This window comes from Crotalus tigris, unplaced genomic scaffold, assembly GCF_016545835.1.
Source record: "Crotalus tigris isolate CLP2741 ecotype Arizona unplaced genomic scaffold, ASM1654583v1 scf7180000020074.1721668, whole genome shotgun sequence".
Classification (NCBI taxonomy): Eukaryota; Metazoa; Chordata; class Lepidosauria; order Squamata; family Viperidae; genus Crotalus; species Crotalus tigris.
This window is the reverse complement of record NW_024097846.1, coordinates 185700-199631: the sequence shown is the minus strand read 5'-3', so window position 1 is coordinate 199631 and position 13932 is coordinate 185700. Positions and strand designations below refer to the sequence as shown.

The 13932-nt window shown below is 34.5% G+C and overlaps 1 protein-coding gene across 5 annotated transcripts in view; it reads left to right on the top strand.

Moving 5' to 3' along the window:
* The window catches only part of UBR3 (ubiquitin protein ligase E3 component n-recognin 3), a 97259-nt gene that overhangs the window by 9523 nt on the left and 73804 nt on the right, over positions 1-13932 (top strand). For all 5 annotated transcript variants that reach the window (XM_039365409.1, XM_039365406.1, XM_039365405.1 and 2 more), the window contains exons 2-6: positions 1442-1581; positions 3420-3578; positions 6906-7049; positions 7522-7571; positions 13273-13339. In XM_039365409.1, the coding sequence (XP_039221343.1) occupies positions 1509-1581; positions 3420-3578; positions 6906-7049; positions 7522-7571; positions 13273-13339 (493 nt within the window). In that variant the 5' untranslated portion in view covers positions 1442-1508. The remainder of the gene's footprint in view (positions 1-1441; positions 1582-3419; positions 3579-6905; positions 7050-7521; positions 7572-13272; positions 13340-13932) is intronic.

Here is a 13932-nt window from a genome sequence, read left to right as displayed (position 1 = left end):
GAAGGAGAGCCACAGATAGTCTTTGGGTTATGTCCATTTGTTCAATGGCCAAAGTGACAACAATGAACGAGGGAGACTTATGACATTACACCAAGCCACGATTTCTGACATTCCCTGCTGGCTTCCCACAAGCAAAGTCAACGGGGAAGTTGGCAGGAATAACAATAGCAATAGCATTTTGACTTATATACTGCCCCATGGTGTTTTCCAGCACTCTCTGGGTAGTCAGGATTGAAGTCCAGACTCTGGGCCAGTGGTTCTCAACCTGTGGGTCGGGACCCCATTTGGGGTCGAACGACCATTTCACGGGGGTCGCCAAACAACGCAGTCCGCCATTTTTTCCCCCTTTTCCTTAGCTGTGCTACTCCCTTTTATTCTATTGGCTTTTGAAAGGCAATAGAATAGACTCTCTTGAATAGAGTCTAATTCTATTGGCTTTCAAAAGCCAATAGAAATTGTCCAGGCTGTCTCTGCCCTGCTGAGCCCGCCAAAAGTCCCATTCTACAAATGGTGCTGCTCCAGTTGAGTAGTCCTCGACTTACGACTGGTTGAGTAGTCCTCGACTTACGACCGGTTGGGGGTCGCGGCATTAAAAAGGTTGAGAACCACTGCTCTGGGCAGAGTTTGCCTGCAAGATTGCACTGTAACCACTGCATCACCAGGAAGTCAAGTCACTCCTGTTCCTGCTGCTTTTTCATCCACCCTTGCTGTATAATGCCTACCCGTGGCAGCGTGGCACTCTTTTGTTTACCCTCCTGTGCTCTGTAGGGTTTGCCTGTAGCACTCCCCATGGCTTCCACCCACTGGTCCTGTGGTACAATAGGGACTGTCAAAACGCAGTCATGGGACATTGCATTTTACAACTGCATTGCTTAGTGATGGAAATCCCAGTTCCAATTGCCATTGCAACTCTACTAATACCTGTGACTGGCTGCATTTGATCAATTTGTCATTATGGACAAGATCTTTTCCCAACATTACACTGGAATTTGCTTTCTTACAACTTAACTCCATTGTGCTGAATTTTGCATTCTGTGGCAATAAAAAACAGTTCCTTACTTTCTTCTGTATGACATCCTTTTTGTTTATGAGTTGTTTTCCAACTACTGTATTGTATATGTAAGGACCTTTCTTTATTTCATTCAGGAAATTGTTGAAGACTTAGTTGTTCTCCCAGGCCTTGGGGACGGAAGAATTCCGGAGCCCCCTTTTTGGCATGGTCTTGCTTTTTAGCTTTTATACTTTCCTTTTCTGGCATGTATGTATGTATGTATGTATTTATTTACACACACGTGTGTGTATACACCTACACATACATACATACATACAATTGGTTTTTAGTTTAATCTGCCTAGAGTCATTTTGGGAGTCAGACAGCCTAAAAATAAAATATATATTTTTGTTAATTGTGATAATTTAATTTTGAATTACTTTATTACAGGTTCTGCAAAAGGCATCGAATAAAATCAAGCTCAGAAGTTCCATCTGTTCCAAAAGATTTGTTGATAATGTCAGAACTAGTTCTTCCACAATTCATCTTCTGTCTTATTCAGTACTTAAGAGAAGGTTATAATGAGCCAGGTAAACCTAATATCAATATTTGTGTTTTATGTCACAAGTCAAGTTCTTAACACTACTAATAAATTTAATTTTATTTGTTTTATTTTGATTTGGATGGGTTGAGGTTTATATTCCTTTTTATTTTCAGGATCATTGAAAATATCTATATAGTTATTAAGTGTCAATACCAACCTGATGGTGGTATAATAATTTCTAGGAAATTTTAGTTTCAAGTAATTTGTGATTTGCAAATGAATGGTATTTTGCCAAAGCTTGATGAAAATGTATATATTATATATTACAAGTGAATTTAATTTCGCAAGATTCAGATTCCCTTGAAGCTATTTTTCCTTCTGTCCTATTTAAGCAACTCTTAATGTTTTTTGAAGAACTGGAAGAAAAAAATGAATTCCATCTATTTCGAGATAGAAGAGAAGATGAGTTTGTATTCTATGTTGGTTTAAAGAGTAATTCTAAAAAAACACACATCACAAGTGCCCTTCTTAATAAAATATGAATAACAAAAGCCAAGCTTTAAGCACCAGATTACATTCAAGATATTGAGTGGAGTGATGAGTGAAAGAAGGAAAAATACTTGGATAATTAAAAATATCAAAAATCAAGAAAATAAGTCTTCTGATTGAGTGCAAAAGTTATAAGAATAACCACAATCCTATGCTGAACACAGGAGGAAAGAAAATCAATTACTTAGTTAAAATGGTTTATTATTCTGTCACAGTCTTCTTGGAACTTCTGTGTGAAAATGTATGTTATCTGCATATCAGTGTTACTTCAACTCAAATTCCTTGTGGCTTCTGTAAATGACTTCAAGTAGATGATGCAAAATATGTGGACCAAACAGAATATTGAGGTATCCCAGAAGTTATAGAATAGAGGATAAATTCTCCAATATCATTTTTTAGGCTTTGCCTTTTCAGAAAGGACTGAAACCAGAAGGATATAAATGGTGAAAGGTGGAAAACCACTGAGGTCCAAGGAACTAATAAGATCATATTGCCTATCCATTCCTTGATATCAGACATCAACCAGATGAGCAAAATTAGTTCTGTCCCCAAACTAAGTAGGAGTCCAAATTGTCCTACATCAAAATAATCTTTGTTATCCAAAACCACTTTGAGTGAAGTCACCAATTCTAGTCACATAAAGACAGTATGAAGTGTAGTTCAATTTCATCGGACATGCTAGTCTTTGCATATTCCCAGGCCAGAATCCAGTTGCCATTTTATTCCTACCTCCCTATGCCTACCAACAGTCCACTGGCAAGAGTTGGTTTACCATTGTGGCTCTGCTTCCCTATGCATGGTAAACAGTGGATGTGAAGGTGCTCATCTCCTCAGCCCTGCCTCCTTTGCCCATTAACTGTCAGCTTTGAAAGTTCACTTGCTGCTTCAGCCGCACATGCCCCAATAGACACTGATTTACTGAAGCATACAAATAGTAAAAAAGGTAGCAACATCTGTACTAATATTCAGAAAACTGACACTAGTGACTGTGGTTACCAACCCAGATTGCATATGCTTTGCTAAGAGGAATATGATCTTATACTGGTTACCCAAAAAGAAACATTTGAACATTAAATATATATCTAAAAAATGACGTCTCATTAGGCTGGAGACCTACATGCCTTTTTGTACTAAGAGATTTCTATTGAGGAAATTCTTGACCAGCAGGTTTCTGCTTAGAATTGTTATTATGGTATGTGGTGCATGTACAATCTAAAGTTATGGTTTGCAAGAGTGGTGTGTTCTATTTGGCAAAATAATAACCAGTCAGTAGTTATTAAGCAATTCAAACCATTTACCCAATTTTGTGCAAAATTCTTGCTTGGCTTCTTTCAGTTCTTGATTTGCCATCAGAAAAAGAACTTCACAAAGTTCTTCAGATGTTGGAACCCCACATTTCATTTCTGGAAGATCTGACAAAAATGGGAGGAGCAATGCGTTCGGTCCTTACTCAGGTTTTGACCAATCAGCAGTACTATAAAAGTCATAGTTCTGGTGAGTTGTTTTATTTTGCTTGAAGAAACATTTATAATTAAACTTGTTTTAATGCTTTAGGGTCAGGGTAGCTGCTAAAAGAGAAGCTGGCTTTACTTTGCTATGAACTGCACATTCTACTGATCTCTTTAAGCCTTACTGATGTCAGTTTTTGCTATTTTAATTGTTGAAAAATATTATATATTTGAGTTGCTTTTAGGATTTGGTTTATGCTGCTAATATAGTTTAGATGTTTTAGAAACTGGTTCTTAAAAAGTTTTGTAACCTTCCACAAATGTTTGTACTAAAGAGCATATTTTAAATCTTAAATAAAGAATATATACTGTATATTGCTTCTGTTCTTTTTCTTAGAGTAAATTGTGTCATTGTCCCCCTAGAACACTATATTGTTCTTCCTCTGCTCAAATTAACAAGTTCAGGTTTAAAGGTCCGTGAAGATGGAAGTAAAAGTAGTGATCTAGTTTCACACATTGCATTAAGCCATAATGTTCTTTGTTTTGTTTTGGCTTAAGAGTGTTAATGACCCACTGTTAAACCATGGATAATGGCTTAGTGTGTAAACTAGTCTATCATAATTTATTCAGGAAAGGATAAGCAAACCATGCCTTAGTGCAGTGTAAGAATGCAGCCAGCAAGTTAAGAATGTGACAAGTTCAAATATTTGGGTATTTATTTAACAGCAAAATATACTACACTAAAAGAAGATAACTATGAGAGATTAATGAAACAAATAAAAATAGATTTGGAAAGATGGGAAACACTTCAATTATCACTTCTAGGAAGAATAGCGACGGTTAAGATGAACATTTTACCAAAGCTAATTTTCCTATTTCAAACAGTGCCTATTAAACTTACTAAGAATTTTTTTTGATGATTTAAATGCAACGATTTTAAGATTTATATGACAAAAAAAGAAAGTGAGAATCAAATGTAAATTGTTACAAGAATCTAAGGATAGAGGGGGCTTTGGACTTCCAGACTGGAGACTTTACTATCAAGCGGCTATTTTGCTTTGGCTTAAAGAATGGATTGTATTGAGAAATAAAAGATTGCTTTACTTAGAGGGACACGACCTTCAGTTAGGTTGGCATTCTTTTATATGGTACAAGAAATCTAAAGCACATAAGTACTTTCAAAATCATGTGATAAGAAACGTACTACTTTCAGAATGGGAGAAAATTAAACATAAAATATATATGAAAATATCTGAGTGGCTCTCAACAATGGAAGCATTTGCTTATCCAAATCTGATTAATTATGACAAACTGGTTAGTTATAAAGACATTTTAGACAAAGAGGGAAAACTTAAGGACAGGCAAACTTTACAACTACAAGGTATTGACTTGACATGGTGGTCCTATTTGCAAATTCAAACAAGATACGAAAAAGATATAAAATCGACAGGTTTTTACAAAGAACAGACCCCATTAGATAAAATTTTGTTAAAAACAGATGAGAATTTGATTAGAAAACTCTATAAATTTCTTTTAAACTGGAAGATGGAAGAAGAACAAGTGAAAGAAACAATGATAGTATGGGCAAAGAACATTGAACGTTCTATAGATTTGGAAAACTGGCAAAAACTTTGGGATAAAAATATTAAGCTTACAAAAGCAGTAGCATATAAAGAAAATTTATATAAGATGTTTTATAGATGGCATATAACACCAGTTCGCTTAGCGAAAATGTTTAAAAATGTTTCGGATATTTGCTGGAAATGTAAACAATAGCCAGGCACTTATTACCATGACTGGTAGATATGCCCTATCGCTAAGAAATACTGGTCTAAGATCCATAGATGGTTGGAAAAGATGATGAAATTACAGATAGAATTTAAACCGGAATTGTTTTTGTTAGGAATATTAAGACCTAATTATGGTAAAGAGAATGACTACTTCATATGTATGTTTTAACAGCTGCAAGGATAGTATTTGCCCAATTTTGGAAAAATGAGAATTTACCATCTGACCAGATTATAATTACTAAAATTTTAGAGTGTGCAGAAATGGATAGACTAACGTTAGAAATGAAAGAAAAAGATGATTCAATTTATTTTAGAACTTGGGAAAAAAATTATCAATGGTTAGAGACACGTTAGAACTTGAAGGATTCAATATTTTAGAATAGATGACTGATTTTTAATTGAGTTCTAACTAACATTTTGATGATATGATTATTTTTCCTGATTTACTGATTCTCATTTTGATTGTTAGGATTTTTTGAGATTTTATTAGTAGTGTTTACTTAATAGATCAACATATTTGTTTACTAATTGTTTTTAATATGTTATAGTTTAAGCTTTGGTAAAAATGGTTGAATATGATATTTACTCATTATTATGATCCGGACGGTAACTTGTTTGTTGAAATATGTGATTGTACTATCCTTATTTTACCCTAATGCCTTATTCCCTTCCCCTTCCCCTTTCCTTCCACCCCTCCCTTTATCATACCTATATTGTTCTTATTTTTCCTCATCTATATAAACTTAATAAAATTTTGTTAAAAAAAAAAGAATGTGACAAGTAATTATGAAGGGATGAAAATACAGAATCAACAGTGCCTCCCCTGAGGCAATTCATTATTTACCCAGTTGAGCAGCAAGTGACAAATTGCACAAAAGCAATTTGATATGTTTACATTTATGTCAGCCAATGGTGACAATTCAGATTATATATATATTTAAAAGGGCTATCCTTAAAGTCCATCACGGCAATAGAACTTCAGTATTTTGCAAGCTTAGTTAGAACTTCCTCTATTACTTTTTATATAATTTATATAAAGTCTTTTTCCTGGTTGTAAGAATGTTCTTTAACAGCATTCTAGGGTTGAAAAGAAAACAGCATCCCCAAAACCAAATTAAATGTTTAAATAGAATTTGCACTAGTAAAAATATCACCATGCTGGTATATTGACCTTAATTTCAAAGCCAAGTTTATAGTCCCCATTATGGAATGATATCATGCAGAAATGTTCAACCTTTGAAAATTAATCTGAAAAGTCACAAAAGGATGCATGGCTGTAGTCTGGTTGATTTTTAGTTCTGGTGTATTCATATGCCAGAAAGGTCTAGTTCCTTTCTTGACTCACTCTGGCTGAATGTGCTATCTACAAAGGAATTAAATTTTCTTTCTAAGTAAGCATTACAGTCTGAATGCTGGAAAATATTTATGAATGGAAAGCATTATTTGAAGGTAAATGCACCAATCCATCCCATGGTTTCTGTAAAGTACTTATTATAATGTTTGTTAGACAATTTTTTTTAGCCTATACCATTCTGTAAAGATTGATCCTTGGAGTGAACTTGTATCTTTGAAATATATTTAAGGTGGTGGAGAAAATACATGTTCAAAGAAAAGCCATGAAAAATACCTAATAGCTTTGAACGGTTCTGGACTGACATTTGCTGAAGATAAGCTTGCATGTGGAATGCAGGATCAAGCAGCTGGAGCTAGTGCTTCAGTAGTTCAAGGTTTGTGTAAAAAATACTTTTAATTGTAACTAGAAGAATTCCCATGTTTGATATGTTAATGTATAGAACTTCTAAAGTGGTTTATGACATGTTCTTGAAACAGCACAAATGCAAGGAGAAAAAGGTGTGTCAGAATTCTTATCCAATTTTCAAATTTGGGGAATACCAGTTTAAATTATGGAAACATTAGGATCCCTTTCCAATAAATTTAGAAAATGCAGCATTTTGGATTACAAATAGTAATTGTACTAAGATGACATTTCAACAGTAGCAACATTTGTGTTCCATTCTAGAGATAGTAATAAATTACAAGTATCACTTAAAGATTTACCATTTTCTAGCTAAACTTTAATTCCAGATTCTAAAGAATTAATTTAGGTTTATATGGAAGAATTACTGTAGGTTTGTTTTTAAAATATTTTTCCAGTTTTGTATGAATTACAAAGGATATTTTAATTTTTAATTTCACAAGGTTTTGCAGGTTCTACACCAGCTTCAGGGCAAGGTGATTCTTCAGATGAGGTGAGACTTTCAGAATAAAATAAAATGTAATCTTGTGTGACAAAAATTAAGATACCATGAGCCTCATCGTGTTTGTTTTTGCTAACAAATTTATTTAATAGGATTATTTATGCTGAAAATGCCTCCAGTAAGAAAATTGTGATTACTACTCTTGCATTAATTTGGTCAACATTAGGAATCATAGTGTAGATCATTAATTTGCCCTTGGCTTCATTAAGTGAAGAGAATTGTCCTGGGCCACATATAAAATATATAATGTAGTTAATAAATATAAATAACAAACTTCCTTTATTTTTATTTTTTTTTATTATGGAGCCACATGGCTAGCTATCCAGACCCAAGGGTTGGATACCTCTGGTGTTAATACTGTAGTAACTTCTGAAAATAGGCTAGCTTAATATTATGTACGTTTACTTTTGTAAAACAGGTTTTAATCAGTGTTACTGAGAAGATGATATGCATACTTGTAAATCTTTGTGGTCTATTACATTTTTCCACATTTGACATTTATATTATAAATCAGATTTATCTTAAACTATGTGGTAAAGGTAGGAGAGAAAAATGAATCCTGGCATAAATATGCATTCAGTTTTCTAAACCAGTAATTCTCTAAACAAGAAAAAGGCTTTAAGAAGAGATTGGACAACCATTTGTCTGAAATACTATAGGACAGTGATGGCAAACCTTTTAGAGACCGAGTGGCCAAAAACTGGCCCCGCCCCCATTCTCCGCCCCTGCTCTGCCTCCACCCCATCCCCGTCCCACCTGCTCGCAGGGCCACTCACCGCCTCCAGGGCCCACTGCAGATCGCCCAGGCAGCCCAGCAGCGCCGTGGCGGCCACGCCCTCTGGCCACGACTTACAGCATCAACTGTGCACGATGGGGCATGAAAGCAGAGTCTTGTCTACGTTGCCTGGCTGCCATGTCCTTGGCTGCGCTGCTTCGCGTGGGCCACATTCGGGGGCAACTCTCCTCCAGGGGGGCTGCCTGTGGGGTCGCGGAGGAGGCGAGGTTGGGGCAACAGCATATGTGCCCAGAGAGAGGGCTCCGAGTGCCACCTCTGGCACGCGTGCCATAGGTTCGCCACCACTACTATAGGATTTCCTACTTGAACGGGGTTGGACTAGAAGACTTCCAAAGTCCCTCCCAACTCTGTTATTCTGAATAATTACTGGATTATCTCTTTCCTCTTAACAACCAATCAATGTAGTACAGAAATAAAAGGGAAAATATGGGGAAAGGAACTGTTGAAGCTTCAGTCTCTCTGTAGTTGTAGTATGAAACTAGGCTTCTGGCTCAGAGTCAAGAAAGTTTTAGCTGATGTAGTTTCTACATATGGAAGCAAACAGTGCCATATGTTGCAACTATGTGCAGAGATCACCTTATTTTATAGTCACATGGATGGTTAAGGACTTAAAACATACATAAATGGAGAGAGTTAGTATGATAAAAATAAATCTGTGAAGGAAAAAGAAAAAATAACATCTTAAACATCACATTTTATAATTTTATAAAAGGTTTTTCTATTATATGTTCCTACTTAAATGTTATGTAAACTGAGAATAATATTATTTCAATGGAGAATCCACTCATTAAATGAATAATGTTAAATTCTGAAGAGACAGCCAAGAATTGGTTGCCTTTTTACTTTTCTAAAAAAAGGCAGGATTTCACCTTATGAAAGGTCTTTAAATTTATTGTCTTCTTTCAGGCCTTCTCTGTCTCATGCCCAGGACAGAATATTTCCTTCTATTTTCACTATCTTGTTCTAGTTCTGAAGCTATTTATCTTTCAAAGGTTTTCCTATATCTTAATTATATAACAACAACAACAAACAATAGTAATAATAGTATTAATAGTAGTAATAATAATACCACATATGCTTGAAAGCTTGCTTGTCTTGTTCTATTTCATTTGAGTGTTCATTTTTACGAAAAATTAGCCCCCTTTTTGACCCTGTCAAAGACCTAAGTGAATACTTCAAAATCCTTGAATAAAACTGAATGACTCTTTATTATGCTTGTACCATTGCAGCACTTTTAGAAAATCTCTTAGAGTCCATAAACAATACTTCCAGCTACTATTCAGACCTCTCAGAAACTATTTATGTGAGTTATAAACAACAGTATTTTCCAACAGTACACAGGCTCAGCTATCCTATGTACTGCCACTGAGACTGTTCTTCAAGTTCTAGTGTTGGGCCCCATCCATCGTAGGAGCTTCTCAGGCAAGCATAATTTGGGGTGCTAATTTCCAGAATAAGTAAATCTGTTGAAATGTCTATATGGCATGGGACTGGGGAAAGGGGGCAATTGACACTTTGTTGTCTCTCAGTCTTTTCTATCAAACCTTCATTTAGGTTTGGTAGAATAAATAATCAGTGTAGGCAAAGATCAGATGAAAGCCTTGATCAATATGGAGGAAGGAATTAGATTTAATCCTGCATCCATGACACCCTCATTTTTGTTTAAATAAATTACTTGATACCAGGCTCCTAGGATTGCATCTGCTTTATTTAACACCTCTCCTTAAAAAGAAATACTGAATATTTTGATCTCTTTAGCTAAGGCAATATTGTATTTATCCATGCACGCTTTATGTCTCCCTTCAGGTCTTCCACTTTTCAGTGTCCTGAGGGAAATTAAAATTAATATTTGAGAGCTAGTTGGGTCTAGTGGTTCAGGCACCAGATTAGAAATCAGGAAACTTGAGTTCTAGTTCTGCCTTAAGCATGAAAGCTGGCTGGGTGATTTCAGGTCAGTTTCTCTTTCTGAGCAATAATTTCAGCCATATTGAAGCCAGTTTATGCGTATCCCATTGTAGAAAAGGTCTTTGCACAAAACTAAGAAAACTGCACAATGTATATTGTAAAGACTCCTCCTAATTTTATACTACAGTGGCATTTTGAACCAAACCTGAGTGAGTCAGAGGAGTATAATCCAGTATTAATCTTACTACACCTCAGTTTGTTGATATGTTTCTCATCTTCTAAGACCTAGTTGTAGTGGAAAAAAAGGAGAGGACAATTGCTTTCAGAGTGAGATTTGCATATTCCCATCAGGCCCAAATTAATCATTCCTGCCCCGGTCAAAGCCTCCCTACAATCTCATCTCAACAAATAGAAGCCTCCTCACCACTTCCATTATTTCAAATCTGTCTGAACCTTCAGGGTATGTACTCAGTCTTCTCTTACTTTTTCCTTCCCTTTTCAAGTTAGTGGATTTTGTCATATTCTTCTTAATTTTTTCCCAAATTCGTTTTGTTTTTTGCTGTTCTTTTAGAAATAGACATGGCAGAAATTCAGCCAACAAAACTTTCCCTTTTGTATTGTTGAGATTACTATATTTCTGCAGGTCATTTTATTATGAACAATAAAACTAGTCAAAAACTATCTCTTCTTGAAAAATCACAATTCATATTAGCAGTAGTTCAAGTTCAGCTTTAGAATATGCATTTCTGATGCTATTACAGGGTAGTTTTCAGCTAAGGTTGAAGAAATAAATGTGATAAATGTTTCTAATCTCAGTAAATGGTTTCAGGACCATACCAGACTGTATTTATAGGAGAAACAGAATGAGGTCTTTAGGCCCACAACAATGTAGAAAATGTTAGTTGAATCACAGGATCTATTACACCCTAGCACTACAGTATTATTTATATTGATATAATGCAGTATACTGTGGCTTACTTTAATCTTTTAAATTAAAATAAAACCACTGAAGTTGAAATCAATTTCCTATATTAATGAAGCAAACCAGAAGGATGCCTCTATTTCTTAAGTCTCTATACAAAACTAGACGCAAAGAAATAAAACTCTGAAAGCCTTGGATGTATCCTCCAGGATTAGTTTGGAAATTGCCAAAAATTATAATTTTTAATATGACACAACAGAGAAAAAGTTCCCTAAGGGATAATCTTATTAATTAAAGTTAATTTATATTTGGCTGTTTTGTCCTAGTAATACCTGACTTTTGAAAATGGCCTCTGCCATTTGGTCTGAAGACTATTGCATACCCCAATATATAGTAAGAGAATTTAGAGGGGTATTTGATGCACGGATCTTTTGAGGTGTGGCTGGACAGAATAGGGCATCCAAGGGTATTGTTTGTTGTGTTGAAAATTGATTTTCTTAAGGGTTTCTGAGTAGGTAAAAAAAGGTAAAAAAGGAAATAACCAACATGCTTTGGTTATTTAATTTTGCAATTTTAAATTCTTTATTAATCAATTTTGTATGATAAACAGAGAACTTTAAAATCCATATTGTTAGGGATTTTTTATATAACTATAAATCTATACAGATAAGATTTAAAATCTTAAAAATCAATTCTCTCTGATTTTTCTACTCAGATGAAATTAAAGATAGCATATTTACTTCCAAGAAAATAATAAATCTAATGCCTTTTTTAATGATTTTGGTGTATTTCAACTGTTTTTACTCCAGTATGTGTTCCTTTTTATATATCAGTTATGTAGATATTATATATATAATGTAGATATTATATATAGTATATCATATGAGAGAATCTGGGGAGATCTCCAACAGTTACTGAAAACGTTATCTCCTTTTCTAAAGTTAATGATTCTGTCTTTGATATTTATTTATGTATTGAATTTAAGTGAATGTCATTAGGTTTCTCTGAATAATTAGATTTCCCTGTCTTGAAGGGAAGATAAATACTTAATTGGATTTTAATTTAGCAGAATGCCATTATACTATTTCAGTAGGTTGCCATTATATACAGTGGATATAAAATGTCTATGCACCCCTTTTAAAATGCCAGGTTCTTGAGATATAAAAAAATCACACCAAGATAAATCACAGCCTAACATTTTAACAGGAGAGTGTAGACTTTTAATATCCACCGTATATTTCTAATTGGTTGATGGAAGAAATGTCTTGCACTATGTAATAATTAGATATTGGAAAATGCTTCAGATGTGAGAAAATACAGTACTTCAGATTCTCTAATAGTACTTAAACTTTGAATGTTTCCAGTCATTTTCTAATAATTGTGGTCTTTTGCAAGTGTTTCTAATTGAGTGCATTGTAACCAAACATATTTGCTTCTAAACAAATATGCTTATAATTTAAGCGACTCTTATATAGTATCCCATAAATTATTTTTCCATTAATTGGCAAATTCCTCATTGATTATGCTTTCCAATCTTAGCTTAGAGCAGGGGCTCCCAACCGGGGGGTGCTCACACTCCCTGGGTGTGCGAGACAATATTCCAGGGGGTGCAAAAACTTGGGTTTTCAAAATTATAGTGTATATGCATAATTCGTTGCTGTTATTTTGAATTTTTGTAAGGGGTACGAGAATATATCAGAAGTGTTCTAGGGGTGCGGGGTATAAAAAAGGTTGGGAATTGCTGGCTTAGAGTTTTAGTAGTTCTTTAAAGACAATTTATGTGGGATAAGATCCCCAAGTGATATAACCACAACAGAAGAACATTTAAACAGAAGGACATTTAAAAGAGACTATAAGAAGTTTTTTGATGAAGAATATATTTTTATAATCTATTTGTAATAAATAGCATGCTAATATTTAGCTTGAAATATTGGACGCATTTCTGAATAACATATGGTGGTAAAATAATGTTCTTAGGGGGAGTCTGTTTTCATATTCTCCCCCAGCACAGTATAATAGATCTTATGTTAGATTTTTCTATTTATCCATTTTCAATCTCTTTATTTTAGGAAGATCAGGATGGTAACCAAGGTGTGGGAAAGTGCAAGAGAGTGAAACTAAGTACCACCACCAAAGGTATATAGCAAATAGTTTGTTGGATACTTTATAGTTTATAACAAGTTTTATCCAATTGGTAGTTTTGAGCTTCCATGGATGAAGGTGAATGTGCTTTCAAGATCTGTAATGTGTATGATATTATAGAAGCAAAAGTAAATGCATATATATGTGTGATAGATGGATGGAAGGATGGAAGGATGGATGGATGGATGGTAGATAGATAGATAGATAGATAGATAGATAGATAGATAGATAGATAGATAGATAGATAGTCAGTCAGTCTTTGGACAATGCTGGCTCCCTTGGCCAAGAAACAGAGATGAGCATCATGCATTACTGACAGGAAAATCTTTACCTTTATTTATTTATACACACACACTTTTGTTTCTATAGTATTGTATGTGTGAGCAATATAAACTGACTACAAGACTTAGTCTTCCTAACTTAAGTAGAGTGCTATGCATGTTTGAATCCTAAGAGGAAAAATGGCTTATGGCATAGTTGGATAAACAGGTGCCCATTAGCTGTATGTAAGGAAGATATTCTATGTACACAGTCTTAAACCACTAAAAAAATAATGTATATATGCAATAGATACATAAATAATTGAA